Below are 18,101 nucleotides of genomic sequence, written 5' to 3' on the forward strand. Positions count from 1 at the left end.
GTATCGCCTTGGGTCCTGGATAGCAACCATCCAGGCAGACATCAATCTATCCCAACCTCTGTAAAGTTACCATCTACACTCACAGAAACATTTAACCCTAACTTTTAAGATTTATGTAATTTTATTACATGACAAATTGTCATTTACTTTTTTTTTTAGATAATTTTAATAGAAACCTACCAAAAAACCTTACATGATGCATATTCATTACTGTAATAAATCCTATTTATTTGAAATGCATAATCCTCAGCTTATGTATTTAGTATTAATAAAATATAATTACTCCTAAATCAATAATAATGATAGTTATTATTTAAATACATAAAGTATATTGTTTGAATTGCATACTAATTATCAAATCAAATCCATTTTTATTTATATAGCACCAACTCCAAAGAAAACAGTCGCCCCAAGGTGCTTTATATTGTAAGGCAAAAGCCATACAATAATTACAGAAAAACCGCAACGGTCAAAACAACCCACTATGAGCAAGCACTTGGCGACAGTGGGAAGGAAAACTCCCTTTTAACAGGAAGAAACCTCCAGCAGAACCAGGCAATTGGTGTCTTGTATAGGTAACAATTATGTTACCTATACAAGATAAATGGCATAAGTAACATAATTATATTATTTAGAGTAATATATTTATTAATACTAAATACCTAAAGCTGAGGATTATGCATTTCAACTGAATAGGATTTATTACAGTAATGAATATGCATCATGTAAGGTTTTTTTGGTAGGTTTGTATTAAACTTATCTAAAAAGTAAAATGGGAATTTGTCATGTAATAAAATTACATAATCTTAAAAGTTAGGGTTAAATGTTTCTGTGAGTGTATCTGACACTGCCAAGCTGACACGTGCATGTCCTCTTAGCCTTCTCCAGGCCAACAGTTTGGGGAAATGCTGAATTCTTATTGAGTATAAATCTACTTTACAAATTTGTCAAAAGAATAAAAGTAGTTTATTTGAAAACAAAATTAGTATTTAGTAAAAACATTCCAAAACTTAGTAATTCAGGTGGGCACAAAACTCAAAAATCTATTCCAGTAAGCTGCCTTGGAATTTTGAGTTTTGTTAACTTTTTAATTTATATTGTGTGCCAGATTGCAAAGTTTTTTTTTAAATTGTAGACATATTTGTCTTTCATCTTTCTTAAAATATCCTGTTCATCTTCTTACATTAAAAGTACTGCTTTCTCTCTCTCTCACTCTCTCACACCGTCTGACTATATGACCTATGACCTGGATGTGCAGGGTGATGGCGTCCCTCCAGCATGAATGCTGTTACATAATATTGCCGTGACATTGAGCCTTGAGTTCAGGTAAATAGAAAGAGTATTATTTAATCCATCTTGGATATATGACAAAAAAAAAAAAGAGATAATATCTCTGAAGATGCTGCCTGCAACCTGGGCAGATTAAAAATTTTTGTTTGGGCCTATCTGCTGCACTGCAACAACAACCTTCCAGCTGTGCAAGGAGACTAATCCCTGCGTTTTAATCTGCCTGAGCGGGGAGGTGATCCAAGCCCTGGTTCTGAGGCCAACCAGTGCCACAGCGTCGCTCAGACAAACCACAATGCAATGATGAGCGGTTTGGAACTGACCATATGTTGTTGTGTTGTGTGAAGGACTGCAGGTTGAGGATTAAATCTGTGCGTGCTCCTACACAGATGAGCGCTATGGGAGAAAATGTCCACATGACATCTGGTGAGAGTCAAGATCAAACCTCTAGATGGTTGTGGTGGGATTTATGCCTTGGTGTTGTTATTATTTGGCCTCTTATGCTCATATGATGTTTGTGTGTGTATGAGCGGGCACGCCTCCAGTACACTCATAACAGCACGGCTTTGAGGGAGGCCGAAATAGTGTGGGGATTTTTTTTCTCTCCCTCTCTTTCAGCCTAGTTTTCAGCAGTTCTCCTCGTTTCTGCCACACCACTGTGATGATTGCAGGAATGAACCCACCGGGCATTCATCGAGGCTTCCTAAGGAAATATGGTAGGACCATTTGATTACTCCATGAATGTCGTCTTGCGCTAAACCACAGGCCACACCTCTGTGCCACAGTGCATGTCGCTTTCTTTCTTTCTTTCTTTTTTTTTTTAATATTATTACTGTGGCTGTGTGTTTGTTACAGGAATGAGGTCATATTTTGTCATTGCCCTCAGGGGGTTGTTGTGACTTCATTTGGGTTGATTAAAACCACTGATACAGGGCTGGTGTTACTCAACTGTCAGTATGTGTGTGTTTTCTTCATATGCTGGTCTTAAAATGTATATTCTAATAGCCAAGTGGCCTCTGTGTGCGTGTATGTGTGGTATGGCTTAGAGTACGCAAAACCGGAGAGAGCTGACATTTGCCGTTTGGTATGCTTATGTATTTTGGGGTCAAAGATGAATACGGTAAAAACAGAAAGTTGATAGGACTAATATTTTTGGAGAAATTAGCAATTTTAGATTAACAGTGTTGTTAGTGTCATTGATTTATTGTGATTTTGTAGTTCAATTGGTTTAGTCACTTTAGTTATGTTATGTAAATTCATTCATTCATGTTGCCGTTACCATAATTGAGTTCAGTCTCATGTTGCTGACACCTTGAATGAAATGTGTATTGTGTTTGATCTCTACCTTGCTTGTGTCTAAAATTAGAAGCACCTGCATGCAGTGAAGACAAATAGCATGTACGCAACTTTTACCAGGAACAAACAGAGCACAGCTGACATTTGCCGTTTGGTATGTGCATGTATTTTGGGTCAAAGATGAACACTTCAAAAACAGAAAGTTGATAGGACTAATATTTTTTGGAGAAATGAGCAATTTTCAATTAAGTGTTGTTGGTGTCATTGATTATTGTGATTTTGTAGTCAATTGGTTTAGTCACTTTAGTTGAGTTACGTTATGTAAATTCATTCATTCATGTTGCCGTTACCATAATTGAGTTCAGTCTCATGTTGCTGACACCTTGAATGAAATGTGTATTGTGTTTGATCCCCACCTTGCTTGTGTCTAAAATTAGAAGCACCTGCATGCAGTGAAGACAAATAGCATGCACGTGTTATTAGTTCAAATTGTTTAAATTATGTCCAGAATGATTTCTTTATTAGTGCTTGCATTAACTTGGTCCCCCCCACCCTTATTTTTCGCATTAATATAGTTTAAAATGCTTTGTGTCACTTGTAGACTCACCTGTTTTACCTGAAGTAATCGTAGGGCAATACCCATTTGCGTCAGAGGGTGGCAGTATTGGCTTTGTAATGAAGCTGACTGGCGCTGTAATCCTGTTGTAGCAGGAAGCAAGCGCAGTCATTAAGCAGAAGACGGTCAAGATAGCAGCACAGAAAGCCGATAGTCACTGAAGGCTGCTTCTATTTTCTGTTTTACAGGTGAGCAAAGTGCCAAGCATCCCTACAGTTCTGTTAAGTTTATTGTAAGTTGTGGTGCTATATTTATATGTTTAGAATGTAGTCAACGTCCAGGAATAAGGCAGCTAACTACTGCTAGCCTCAGCTGCTAACACAGTGTGTGTGGTGCCTGCCGTAGCGGTCGGCTGAGAGCCATGTGTAAGTGTTAATGGCGTCCATGCTACAATGTAGTAGCCTTATCTTGTACTTTTGTTGTCATGTGAATAAATCATAAGCTCAGAGGTTATGGCAAACAGGAAGCAGGTGCTACAAAAGGTTTAAATCTGCTGCATCTAAATATTGTGTTCAGTAAGTAAGATGTTGAATGATTAATATGAGCAGTTTAGTAGGTACATTCTGTGTTTAACGGTAGAACAGTAATGGTTGCATTATTTGCTTAACGGTAATAATTACATTATTAGTTACTGTATTATTAGTTACTGTATTATTAGTTACTGTATTATTTGTGGCACTGTAATCCTGTTGTAGCAGGAAGCAAGCGCAGTCATTAAGCAGAAGACGGTCAAGATAGCAGCACAGAAAGCCGATACTCACTGAAGGCTGCTTCTATTTTCTGTTTTACAGTTTTACATTGTGAACCATACAATAAAGTCACTGGCACACCAGGTGGGACGTCGTCGTCATTGTACGAGTGTAACAACTTGGTGAGCCAGCCAGGAGGCAGCCGTAAGGACAAGGAAGACACGGCCCCTCTATTAGAGACGAACCTAGAGGAACCAGCACCAACACAACACAAAGATGGAGCAGCTCCAGGATGAGATCAGTGCAGTGTTGTGGACACTTGAGAACCACAGCTCATTAAGGTGTGCCAGCATCTCAAGTGCAGTGAAGCCAGCAAGGGAGGGATTCAGAGGACAGTCCCGTCGGGCCCTGATTCGGCTAGCTGATACCACTTTGGATGAAATCGAAACGAGGGAGGAATCTCATGTGTTCCAGCAGTTCATTCGTGATCTCCAGTCATTATACAGTCATTACAAGAGAATGTTACTGATGATCCAAAACTCAAACTGAGCCTAGTGAAAGACAAAGACTGCAACAAGAGTATATACAGCTTCAGCAGGTTCAGACAGAGGCATGATGTGTTTTAGAGGACAAGATTGAAGCATTGGGGTCCCAGCTCAGCAGCACAACATCTGTAAGAGAGGGAGAAATCAGTCATCCTCCCCCTCCCACAGCACCAGAAGTGACTTTGAGAAAAGACTTCCGGATCTGGGGTCAGATAGGGGAGGCTGGGCAAAAGGACAAATTATCTTTCACAAGTCTGACCAACCAAATTGAGTCTGGGCTTAAGAAAGGCTACTCAGAGACTGAATCATCGAGGCTGTGATTAAAGCAGTAAGCCCTGGCCTTCATCTCCGAGACCTGCTGGAAGTCAAGCAGACCTCACACTTCCCATACTAAGAACCATACTTAGAGGACATTATAAAGTGGACTCATCATCTGACTTGTTGCACAGACTCATGAACATATATCAAGATCCCAAAGAATCAGCGCAAGACTTTCTGTTCAGGGCAATAGAGCTCAGAGAAAAACTGCTCTGGAAGTCTGGTGGTGATGCAGAAGGGGAACAGTTCAGCTCAGACTTAATCCACCGCAAGTTCATGCGCTCACTAGAGACTGGTTTGCTGAGTGAGGCAGTGAAGTTTCAGTTGAAACCTCACCTTAGCAACCTCAAAGTTACAGATGAAGTCCTGATAGAAAAGATAAATGAGGCTGCTAGTCTTGAGCTAGAGCGGCAAAACAAGCTTAGGAGAAACATTACAGTCAAACCACCCAGGGTAAATGAGATGCACACAGGGCAGCCACCCAACATATTCAGTCACCTCAGAATAGTGGAAGAGATGCAAATGATGAAACACAGTTGACAGGGGGTGTGGAAGCCACCACAAAGAAAAAACAAGGACAGAGTATAGAGCTAGACTCAGAGACTGTTAAGTTGATTGAGGGTCTCAAGGCTGATGTTCTTGAGGTGAAGAAAATGTTCAATGAGGCATTAGAGGCAACAAAGTCCAGGCCCGGTACAACCACCCGGACACTGTCAGCTGCAAGATGGGTTAAAGGATGTCAAGTATGCAGAGAGGCTGAAGTTGGTGACACATGTAGACACTGTTATCGCTGTGGGCAGGCAGGCCACCTTTCCCGTGGTTGCAGGCAGAACAGGTTCTCTCAGGGAAACGAGAGGGGGCTGCTGAGCCGGGACCCACAGTAGTCCACCCACTCTCCAGGTCCCAAGCATCCTATGTGCCCCTCCAAAACGCCCCCTCTCCTGTACAGGAACCACCAAGTGACAACACAGCCCCACACTCTGCCATCTCTCAACCAGACAACAGCAGACCGACAGTAGCCCACTCATTCTCTGGGCCCCAAATAAAGTCTGTGTCCCTGCAAAACACCCCATCTTCACTTGGACCCTCAAGTGACCACAGAGACACCCTCCCTGGCATCCCACAGCCGAGCAGCAGCGACCCACCAAGTGGTTATGAGCCCTCACAACGCCAAACCAAGCTCATTAGTCTCATTGGAAGACGATGCCTGGTCCAGTGCCATTTGGACAACATACCAGCTGAGGCTCTATGGGACACTGGAGCTCAGGCGAGCCTCATCAACAATGATTGGCGCAAACAACACCTCCCACACAGCACTGTCAGGCCCCTTTCTGAGCATTTGGGGGCAGAACCACTGGTAGCCTTAGCTGCTAATGGGAGTGAAATCCCATATGATGGATGGGTTGAAATAGAGTTTTACCTGGACTGTGATGCATGCCCTGGAAAGACAGTCTTTGTTCCCATGTTAGTATCCAGTGACCCCAATGTTGCAGAACAACCCATCATTGGATTCAACGTGATTGAAGAAATAGTGGGCAAATGGGGCAAGCGGCAGCCTAAAACACATAATATTCAGAAAATGAGCGGAATCTTCTCAGTGTCGGTGAAAAAAAGCCAAATCAATGTTAAAAATACTACAGACACCAGACCCAAACCACAGTGTGGGGACAGTTCAGACAGGCAAGAGGGGAATACACCTGGCTGCTGAACAGATAACCACCACGTTTGTTCGTGCACGTTGGAGCACAGTTTGCAGGAGAGAGCCTGTTGTTTGTTCCTGATGTTCCATAGACAGAGACAACTGAACAACACACCACGCAGCATCCTGTCCAGCGAAATGAGGTAACTAGCGACCCACAACACAGCCATAAGCCATCTCATTGGGATCCTCCTGTGAAATTAAACCATCTCAGTGAGGACCAGCAGCAGGTTGTGAGGCAGCTGTTAAGAGAGGAGTGTCATGCTTTTGCTTATGACGACAAGGACGTGGGATGCATTCCCAGCTTGAGCATGCACATCACACTGCATGACACTACACCTGTCCAAAAAACCTACATATCCGTGCCAAAACCCCTGCACCAAGAGGTAAAAGAGTACCTCCAAGACCTCCTGAACCGTGGGTGGATTTCAGAGTCAAGGTCACCCTACTCCTCCCCAATCGTCTGTGTCCGGAAGAAGTCAGGTGAATTAAGGTTGTGCTGTGATTACAGGAAGTCGGTGCCAGACAGGCATCCGATTCCCAGGATCCAGGACATGCTCAACTCCCTGCAAGGCAGCTCCTGGTTTTCAGTTCTCGACCAGGGTAAAGCATATCACCAAGGGTTTCTGGACCCAGAGAGCCGGCCCCTATCAGCCTTCATAACACCTTGGGGCTTGTATCAGTGGAACTGCATACCCTTTGGCCTCAGCTCAGCCCCAGCAGAGTTCCAAAGGAGTATGGAGGACTGCCTGAAGGGTCTTTGTGATGTCATCTGCCAACCATACCTAGACAACAACCTAGTCCACTCACCCTCATTCAGCAGCCATGTGGACCACGTCCGTGCTGTCCTGCAGAGATACCAAAAACATGGTGTCAAACTCAGTCCACAGAAATGTGATGTCTTTCAGCAGAAAGTACGTTTTCTTGGCCGTGTGGTATCAGCAGAGGGGTATACCATGGATCCGGCTGAGACTGCTCCAGTTCAAGCTCTTAAAGACAAACCACCAGCCACAGTAGGGGAGTTGAGCAGAGTCCTTGGCTTCCTCTCCTACTACAGGGCCTACATTCCAGACTTCTCTAAAGTGGCAAAAACCGCTTTATCAGCTGCTGGCCCTGCCTCGAGACAGAACTCCATCACTTGTGTCAAAAACAAGGCAAAAAGAGTTAGTACGAAGCACAGGGGCAGGCCACCACCCACTACACCCATCAGTTGGACTCAGAACCACCAGGATGCTCTCAACAAGCTGATTGGCTGTCTAACAGAACCCCCCATTCTAGGTTATCCTGATTTTGCTGAGCCATTCATACTCCACTGTGATGCCTCACAAGAGGGCCTGGGAGCTGTGTTATACCAGCAAAAAGAAGGCAAGATGAAGGTGATTGCATATGGTTCACAGACATTAACACTCCCTGAGAAAAATTATCACATGCATTCCGGGAAGTTGGAATTCTTGGCCTTAAAATGGTCAATCTGTGAACGCTTCAGAGATTACCTTTACTATGCGCCCCATTTTGTTGTTTACACAGACAACAACCCCCTAACATATGTACTGACAACAGCAAAACTGAATGCAACAGGCCATCGTTGGGTGGGCGAATTGGCTGACTTCAACTTCACAATCAGGTATCGACCTGGTAAGAAGAATGCAGATGCTGATGGCCTGTCCAGGTTACCCCTTAACATCAACCAGTACATGGCCCAGTGTACAGCAGAGGTAAAGCAGGATGTAATCAGGGCTGCTGTGGAGAGTACAGTGTTACAGAAACAGAATGTCTTCTGGGACACCACTATAGTCAACCAGAGTGCCATCAGCCTAGTGCAAGACTCCACACCACTGTCTGCTGGAAAGTTGCTCTCCCAAGAGGAAATCAGAACAGATCAAGAGAACGATTGTGTGATTGGTCGTTTCCTGCACTTCAAAGCCAATGACTATCTGCCAAAAGGTCGTGCTCTGAAAGCAGAACCCCCTGATGTCAAAATCCTGCTGAGACAGTGGAATAGACTGCATGTAAATGATGAGGGAGTCCTCTACAGGAGAGCCAATGGCCGAGACCAGCTTGTGCTCCCCAAAGAACACCAGGACACTGTTTTCAGGGAGCTACATAAAGAAATGGGACATCTTGGGGCAGAAAGAACTCTGGGGCTGATAAGAGACAGGTTCTATTGGCCCAGAATGCAAAGTGATGTGGAGCATTTTGTGATGCATGCCTGTGAGTGTCTAAAGCGGAGACGACCAAGCAAGATCATCAGAGCACCACTGACCTCCATTACCACTACTTATCCCTTTGAGCTTGTGTCCATAGACTTTTTACATCTTGAGACCTGCAAACATGGGTATGAGTACATCTTAGTGGTAATGGACCACTTTACACGTTTTGCACAAGCATATGCAACAAAAAACAAGTCAGCAAAAACTGTGGTGGAAAAAGTCTTCAATCACTTTGCACTCACCTTTGGCTTTCCTGTAAGAATCCATCACGACATGGGGAGAGAGTTCGAGAACCAGATGTTTTCCCGGCTGCAAAAGGTCTGTGGTATGCGTGGATCCCACACAACTCCATACCATCCACAAGGCAATGGCCAAGTGGAGCGTTTCAATAGAACACTCCTGTCCATGCTGAGAACACTAACTGACACTGAAAAGGCAGACTGGAAAAGCTCGCTGGCAAAAGTAGTGCATGCCTACAACTGCACACGGAGCGAAGCTACTGGGTTTTCTCCATACTACCTGCTGTTTGGCCGCACACCACGACTCCCGGTAGACATCCTGTTCAACTTACCATCACAGGAGCAGCAAGTCAGCTATGGGGAATATGTGGCAAAATGGCAGTCACAAATGAAGGAGGCCTATGAAATTGCATCAGCAACAGCTCAGAAAGAAGCATCAAGAGGAAAAAATCATTATGACCAAAAGACCTACGGAGCCCAACTCCATCCTGGAAGCAGAGTCCTGCTCCGCAACCTTACTGAAAGAGGAGGACCTGGCAAGCTTCGTTCACACTGGGAGGATGCTGTGTATGTGGTGGTGAGTCAAAAGAGCCCTGACATTCCTGTCTTTGAGATCAAACCAGAGAGGGGAGGAAGAAGCCGCACAGTACACAGGAACTTGTTGCTCCTGTTGTGAAAGTGTAGTGACACGGACCCACAACAGGGGGCGTAAATGAACGGACAATGAAAGAGTCAAATATGAACACTTCACTGTTGTGAAAAGCACAACCAAACACAGCAGATTACAGAATATGTACAATAGTCAATTAGCAAAGGTGACGTGTGGGCAGGCTCGAGGATAGAGGACGTCTGTCCTGAGAAGAACCGGAACCACACGATTTCCTCCGCCACCGAACCTGGAGAATACTGGAGCCGCCAAATCCCGAACACCCCAGGTGGCCACTGTCTCCGCGTGTCGGATCTGGTACTGCTGGCGAGGAGCAGAGACAATCAGATGTGGGTGTGTGAACACCCAGTAACTACAACGGTGGGAATTCCACCTCCACCTCTAACACACACTCGTGCAGTGTCTGAGTAACCACTTATCTGGATATGCAGGCTGAGAAGGTTACCTCCTAAGGTAGACGATATCCAGGCAACGAGGTGGAGATGACGTCCGGTCTTTATGGAGTGGGATGATGAAGTGTAGCTGGGTGACAGCTGTCAAGAGATAATGAGTGACAGCTGTCACCCCCGGCTGTGTCCGTGGCGGCAGCGCCCTCTCGTGCCTGAAGCCCGCACTTCAGGCAGGGCGCCCTCTGGTGGTGGGCCAGCAGTACCTCCTCTTCTGGCGGCCCACACAACAGGACCCCCCCCTCAACGGGCGCCTCCTGGCGCCCGACCAGGCTTGTCCGGGTGACGGCGGTAGAAATCGGCCAGGAGGGCCGGGTCCAGGATGAAGCTCCTCTTCACCCAGAAGCGTTCTTCAGGTCCATACCCCTCCCAGTCCACCAAATACTGGAACCCCCGGCCCATCCAACGGACGTCCAGGAGCCGGCGCACTGTCCAAGCCGGCTCCCCGTCGATGATCCGGGCAGGAGGCGGCGCCGGTCCGGGAGCACAGAGGGGCGAGGTGTGGTGGGGTTTGATTCTTGACACGTGAAAAACCGGGTGGATCCGCAGTGAAGCTGGGAGTCGGAGCTTCACTGCGGCAGGACTGAGGATTTTGAGGATTTCATACGGTCCAATGTACCTGTCCTTGAGCTTTGGAGAGTCCACCTGGAGGGGGATGTCCTTTGTGGATAGCCACACCTCCTGCCCAGGCTGGTAAGCAGGGGCTGTGGACTGCGGTCTGCATGGGTCTTCGCCCTCGTCCGGGCCTTTAACAAGGCAGAACGGGCGAAGCGCCACACCCGACAGCACTTCCGCAGGTGGGCCTGGACCGAGGGCACACCGACCTCTCCCTCCACCACGGGAAACAACGGGGGCTGATACCCCAAACACACCTCAAATGGGGAGAGGCCGGTGGCAGAGGACACCTGGCTGTTATGTGCGTACTCGATCCAGGCCAGATGTTCACTCCAGGCCGTCGGGTGGGTGGACGTCACACAGCGCAGGGCTTGCTCCAATTCCTGATTGGCCCGTTCTGCCTGTCCATTGGTCTGCAGGTGATACCCGGACAAGAGGCTCACAGTGGCCCCCAGTTCCCGGCAGAATCTCCTCCAGACGTGTGAGGAAAACTGGGGACCATGATCAGAGACGATGTAGGTAGGTATCCCATGCAGACGGACGACGTGGTGGACCAGGAGGTTTGCAGTCTCCTGGGCCGTGGGGAGCTTCGCAAGGGCCACGAAGCAAGGACCTGAAGTACATGCTGGACATGAGTCTCAGGGTCCGGGGAAAAGATGAGAATATCGTCCAGATATACGAAGACGAATCGGTGCAGGAAGTCCTGCAAGACATCGTTTACCAAAGCTTGGAACGTTGCGGTGGCGTTAGTGAGGCCGAACGGCATGACCAGGTACTCAAAGTGACCTAATCGGGTGTTAAATGCCGTCTTCCATTCGTCTCCCTTCCGGACCCGAACCAGGTGATACGCATTCCGAAGATCCAATTTTGTAAAGATTTTGGCTCCATGCAGGGGGGTGAACACGGAATCCAACAAGGGCAACGGGTATCGATTGCGAACCGTAATCTCATTCAGCCCCCTGTAATCAATGCATGGACGGAGTCCGCCATCTTTCTTGCCCACAAAAAAGAAACCTGCACCCATCGGGGAGGTGGAATTTCGGATCAACCCGGCAGCTAATGAGTCCCGGATATAGGTCTCCATTGATTCGCGTTCAGGTCGTGAGAGGTTGTACAGCCTGCTGGACGGGAACTCCACGCCTGGTATCAAATCAATGGCACAATCGTACGGACGGTGCGGAGGAAGGGTGAGTGCCAGATCTTTGCTGAAGACGTCAGCAAGATCGTGGTACTCAACCGGCACCGCTGTCAGATTGGGAGGGACTTTGACCTCCTCCTTAGCCTGTAAACCGGGAGAAACCGAGGATCCTAAACACACCCAATGGCAGGTTTCGCTCCACTGAACCACCACCCCAGACGGCCAATCAATCCGGGGATTGTGTTTCAACATCCAAGGGAAGCCAAAAATCACGCGGGAGGTAGAAGGAGTCACAAAAAACTCGATCTCCTCCCGATGATTCCCAGACACTACCAGAGTTACTGGTTGTGTCTTGTGCATGATTAAAGGGAGAAGGGTGCCATCTATCAATCAATCAATCAACTTTTTTCTTGTATAGCGCCAAATCACAACAAACAGTTGCCCCAAGGCGCTCCACATTGCAAGGCAAGGCCATACAATAATTATGAAACACAGTCTACGTCTAAAGCAACATAACCAAGGGATGGTCCAGGGTCACCCGATCCAGCCCTAACTATAAGCCTTAGCGAAAAGGAAAGTTTTAAGCCTAATCTTAAAAGTAGAGAGGGTATCTGTCTCCCTGATCTGAATTGGGAGCTGGTTCCACAGGAGAGGAGCCTGAAAGCTGAAGGCTCTGCCTCCCATTCTACTCTTACAAACCCTAGGAACTACAAGTAAGCCCGCAGTCTGAGAGCGAAGCGCTCTAATGGGGTAATATGGTACTATGAGGTCCCTAAGATAAGATGGGACCTGATTATTCAAAACCTTATAAGTAAGAAGAAGAATTTTAAATTCTATTCTAGCATTAACAGGAAGCCAATGAAGGGAGGCCAACACGGGTGAGATATGCTCTCTCCTGCTAGTCCCCGTCAGTACTCTAGCTGCAGCATTCTGAACCAACTGAAGGCTTTTTAGGGAACTTTTAGGACAACCTGATAATAATGAATTACAATAGTCCAGCCTAGAGGAAACAAATGCATGAATTAGTTTTTCAGCATCACTCTGAGACCAGACCTTTCTGATTTTAGAGATATTGCGTAAATGCAAAAAGGCAGTCCTACATATTTGTTTAATATGCGCTTTGAATGACATATCCTGATCAAAAATAACTCCAAGATTTCTCACAGTATTACTAGAGATCAGGGAAATGCCATCCAGAGTAACGATCTGGTTAGACACCATGCTTCTAAGATTTGTGGGGCCAAGTACAATAACTTCAGTTTTATCTGAGTTTAAAAGCAGGAAATTAGAGGTCATCCATGTCTTTATGTCTGTAAGACAATCCTGCAGTTTAGCTAATTGGTGCGTATCCTCTGGCTTCATGGATAGATAAAGCTGGGTATCATCTGCGTAACAATGAAAATTTAAGCAATACCGTCTAATAATACTGCCCAAGGGAAGCATGTATAAAGTGAATAAAATTGGTCCTAGCACAGAACCTTGTGGAACTCCATAATTAACTTTAGTCTGTGAAGAAGATTCCCCATTTACATGAACAAACTGTAATCTATTAGACAAATATGATTCAAACCACCGCAGCGCAATGCCTTTAATACCTATGACATGCTCTAATCTCTGTAATAAAATTTTATGGTCAACAGTATCAAAAGCAGCACTGAGGTCCAACAGAACAAGCACAGAGATAAGTCCACTGTCCGAAGCCATAAGAAGATCATTTGTAACCTTCACTAATGCTGTTTCTGTACTATGATGAATTCTAAAACCTGACTGAAACTCTTCAAATAGACCATTCCTCTGCAGGTGATCAGTTAGCTGTTTTACAACTACCCTCTCAAGAATCTTTGAGAGAAAAGGAAGGTTGGAGATTGGCCTATAATTAGCTAAGATAGCTGGGTCAAGTGATGGCTTTTTAAGTAATGGTTTAATTACTGCCACCTTAAAGGCCTGTGGTACATAACCAACTAACAAAGATAGATTGATCATATTTAAGATTGAAGCATTAAATAATGGTAGGACTTCCTTGAGCAGCCTGGCAGGAATGGGGTCTAATAAGCATGTTGATGGTTTGGATGAAGTAACTAATGAAAATAACTCAGACAGAACAATCGGAGAGAAAGAGTCTAACCAAATACCGGCATCACTGAAAGCAGCCAAAGATAACGATACATCTTTGGGATGGTTATGAGTATTTTTTTCTCTAATAGTCAAAATTTTGTTAGCAAAGAAAGTCATGAAGTCATTACTAGTTAAAGTTAATGGAATACTCAGCTCAATAGAGCTCTGACTCTTTGTCAGCCTGGCTACAGTGCTGAAAAGAAACCTGGGGTTGTTCTTATTTTCTTCAATTAGTGATGAGTAGAAAGATGTCCTAGCTTCACGAAGGGCTTTCTTATAGAGCAACAAACTCTTTTTCCAGGCTAAGTGAAGATCTTCTAAATTAGTGAGACGCCATTTCCTCTCCAACTTACGGGTTATCTGCTTTAAGCTACGAGTTTGTGAGTTATACCACGGAGTCAGACACTTCTGATTTAAAGCTCTCTTTTTCAGAGGAGCTACAGCATCCAAAGTTGTCTTCAATGAGGATGTAAAACTATTGACAAGATACTCTAACTCCCTTACAGAGTTTAGGTAGCTACTCTGCTCTGTGTTGGTATATGACATTAGAGAACATAAAGAAGGAATCATATCCTTAAACCTAGTTACAGCGCTTTCTGAAAGACTTCTAGTGTAATGAAACTTATTCCCCACTGCAGGGTAGTCCATCAGGGTAAATGTAAATGTTATTAAAAAATGATCAGACAAAAGGGAGTTTTCAGGGAATACTGTTAAGTCTTCTATTTCCATACCATAAGTCAGAACAAGATCTAAAATATGATTAAAGTGGTGGGTGGACTCATTTACTTTTTGAGCAAAGCCGATAGAGTCTAATAATAGATTAAATGAAGTGTTGAGGCTGTCATTCTCAGCATCTGTGTGGATGTTAAAATCGCCCACTATAATTATCTTATCTGAGCTAAGCACTAAGTCAGACAAAAGGTCTGAAAATTCACAGAGAAACTCACAGTAACGACCAGGTGGACGATAGATAATAACAAATAAAACTGGTTTTTGGGACTTCCAATTTGGATGGACAAGACTAAGATACAAGCTTTCAAATGAATTAAAGCTCTGTCTAGGTTTTTGATTAATTAATAAGCTGGAATGGAAGATTGCTGCTAATCCTCCGCCCCGGCCCGTGCTACGAGCATTCTGACAGTTAGTGTGACTCGGGGGTGTTGAATCATTTAAACTAACATATTCATCCTGCTGTAACCAAGTTTCTGTTAGGCAGAATAAATCAATACGTTGATCAATTATTATATCATTTACCAACAGGGACTTAGAAGAAAGAGACCTAATGTTTAATAGACCACATTTAACTGTTTTAGTCTGTGGTGCAATTGAAGGTGCTATATTATTTTTTCTTTTTGAATTTTTATGCTTAAATAGATTTTTGCTGGTTATTGGTGGTCTGGGAGCAGGCACCGTCTCTACGGGGATGGGGTAATGAGGGGATGGCAGGGGGAGAGAAGCTGCAGAGAGGTGTATAAGACCACAGCTCTGCCTCCTGGTCCCAACGCTAGACAGTCACAGTTTGGAGGATCCCAAAAAATTGGCCAGATTTCTAGAAATGAGAGCTGCTCCCTCTAAAGTGGGATGGATGCCGTCTCTCCTAACAAGACCAGGTTTTCCCCAGAAGCTTTGCCAATTATCAATGAAGCCCACCTCATTTTTTGGACACCACTCAGACAGCCAGCAATTCAAGGAGAACATGCGGCTAAACATGTCACTCCCGGTCTGATTGGGGAGGGGCCCAGAGAAAACAACAGAGTCCGACATTGTTTTTGCAAAGTTACACACCGATTCAATGTTAATTTTAGTGACCTCCGATTGGCGTAACCGAGTGTCATTACTGCCGACGTGAATTACAATCTTACCAAATTTACGCTTAGCCTTAGCCAGCAATTTCAAATGTCCTTCGATGTCGCCTGCTCTGGCCCCCGGAAGACAATTGACAATGGTTGCTGGTGTCGCTAACTTCACATTTCTCAAAACAGAGTCGCCAATAACCAGAGTTTGATAGTGCCCGCACCTGCAATGGTGAAGGAAGATCACCAGAGGGAGCCCTGCTTCCCTAGCCCATCTGCTATCCAGCAGATTCCCTTCTGACCCCGTGTCCACCAGTGCTGGGGCTTGAAGGGTTAAATCCCCACTCAGGATTGTAACTGGGAGTCGTGTGGCAATACGTGTGTGTCCCATGTGCATGTTATGACCCCCCTTTAGCCCAGTCTCTAAAGGCGAGTGCTGTCGTTTTGGCCGTTTGGGGCAGTTTCTCTGTATATGCTCCTTTGAGCTGCAGAAAAAACAGTCCCCGTGGACCAGCCTCCTCATTCTGTCATTTGATCTTATATTGGTCCTGCGCATTTCCCTAGCAACACCAGCAGGGGGTGCTGTTGCCCCACGGAGCGCTGTGGCTGTGGAGCGTGGGGAGGGCGGAACCTTTTCACACCCGGAAGGGAGAGGGACGGCGCGTGCCCGGCCACGTCCTTCGTCTCGCTCCCGACGGCGTTCCTCTAACCGATTGTCTAACCGTATAACGAGATCAGTAAGTCCATCCAAATCCCGCGGTTCGTCCTTGGCCACCGGGTGCTCCTGCAGGACCGACGACAGTCCGTTTAAGAAGGCGGCGCGGAGCGCAGCGTTATTCCAGCCGGACCTCGCAGCCGCAATGCGGAAGTCGACTGCATAAGCGGCTGCGCGCCGGCGTCCCTGTCTCATTGACAGCAGCACAGTTGAAGCGGTCTCTCCCCTGTTAGGGTGGTCAAACACGGTTTTGAACTCCCTCACAAACCCAGTGTACGTATGAAGAAGCCGTGAATTTTGCTCCTAAAGTGCCGTAGCCCAAGCGCGTGCCTCTCCTCGAAGCAGATTAATTACATAAGCTACTTTACTAGCATCAGACGCGTACATGATGGGACGTTGTGCAAAGACGAGCAAACACTGCATGAGAAAGTCCACGCACGTCTCCACACAACCTCCGTACGGCTCTGGGGGGCTTATGTATGCTTCAGGGGATGGTGGGAGGGGTTGTTGAATGACCACTGGAACATTCATATCCTGCACAGGGTCGGCAGGAGGAGGAGCTGCAGCAGCGCCCTGAGCGCTCGCTGCCACCTGTGCGGAGAGAGCCTCCACCCTGCGGTTCAGGAGGATGTTTTGCTCGGTCATCTGATCCAACCGAGCCGTAAAGGCGGTGAGGATGTGCTGCAACTCACCAATCACGCCTCCTGCAGACGCCTGTGCACCCTGCTCTCCCATTGGCCATTCAATGGCTGGGTGACGCCCCTTGGAGTCCATGACGCTGGCCGAGATATCCTGTTGTGAAAGTGTAGTGACACGGACCCACAACAGGGGGCGTAAATGAACGGACAATGAAAGAGTCAAAGATGAACACTTTACTGTTGTGAAAAGCACAACCAAACACAGCAGATTACAGAATATGTACAATAGTCAATTAGCAAAGGTGACGTGTGGGCAGGCTCGAGGATAGAGGACGTCTGTCCTGAGAAGAACCGGAACCACACGATTTCCTCCGCCACCGAACCCGGAGAATACTGGAGCCGCCAAATCCCGAACACCCCAGGTGGCCACTGTCTCCGCGTGTCGGATCTGGTACTGCTGGCGAGGAGCAGAGACAATCAGATGTGGGTGTGTGAACACCCAGTAACAACAACGGTGGGAATTCCACCTCCACCTCTAACACACACTCGTGCAGTGTCTGAGTAACCACTTATCTGGATATGCAGGCTGAGAAGGTTACCTCCTAAGGTAGACGATATCTCGGCAACGAGGTGGAGATGACGTCCGGTCTTTATGGAGTGGGATGATGAAGTGTAGATGGGTGACAGCTGTCAAGAGATAATGAGTGACAGCTGTCACCCCCGGCTGTGTCCGTGGCGGCAGCGCCCTCTCGTGCCTGAAGCCCGCACTTCAGGCAGGGCGCCCTCTGGTGGTGGGCCAGCAGTACCTCCTCTTCTGGTGGCCCACACAACAGGACCCCCCCCTCAACGGGTGCCTCCTGGCGCCCGACCAGGCTTGTCCGGGTGACGGCGGTAGAAATCGGCCAGGAGGGCCGGGTCCAGGATGAAGCTCCTCTTCACCCAGGAGCGTTCTTCAGGTCCATACCCCTCCCAGTCCACCAAATACTGGAACCCCCGGCCCAACGGCCCACACAACAGCTCCCATGTGACAGCCTACCTGTGGAAAAGCCAGGGACAAGCAAGCAGGACAAAAGAA

General features: G+C 46.5%; 1 protein-coding gene across 1 annotated transcript in view; it reads left to right on the forward strand.

Annotated features, from left to right (window-relative positions):
* Window positions 1-1,944: 1,944 nt before the first annotated feature.
* The window catches only part of LOC117509297, a 51,100-nt gene continuing 34,943 nt past the window's right edge, over window positions 1,945-18,101 (forward strand). Inside the window, exon 1 of the mRNA XM_034168968.1 lies at window positions 1,945-2,003. Coding sequence (XP_034024859.1) covers window positions 1,949-2,003 — 55 coding nt within the window. The 5' untranslated portion in view covers window positions 1,945-1,948. The remainder of the gene's footprint in view (window positions 2,004-18,101) is intronic.

Source organism: Thalassophryne amazonica, chromosome 4 (assembly GCF_902500255.1).
Source record: "Thalassophryne amazonica chromosome 4, fThaAma1.1, whole genome shotgun sequence".
In the NCBI taxonomy this organism is placed as follows: Eukaryota; Metazoa; Chordata; class Actinopteri; order Batrachoidiformes; family Batrachoididae; genus Thalassophryne; species Thalassophryne amazonica.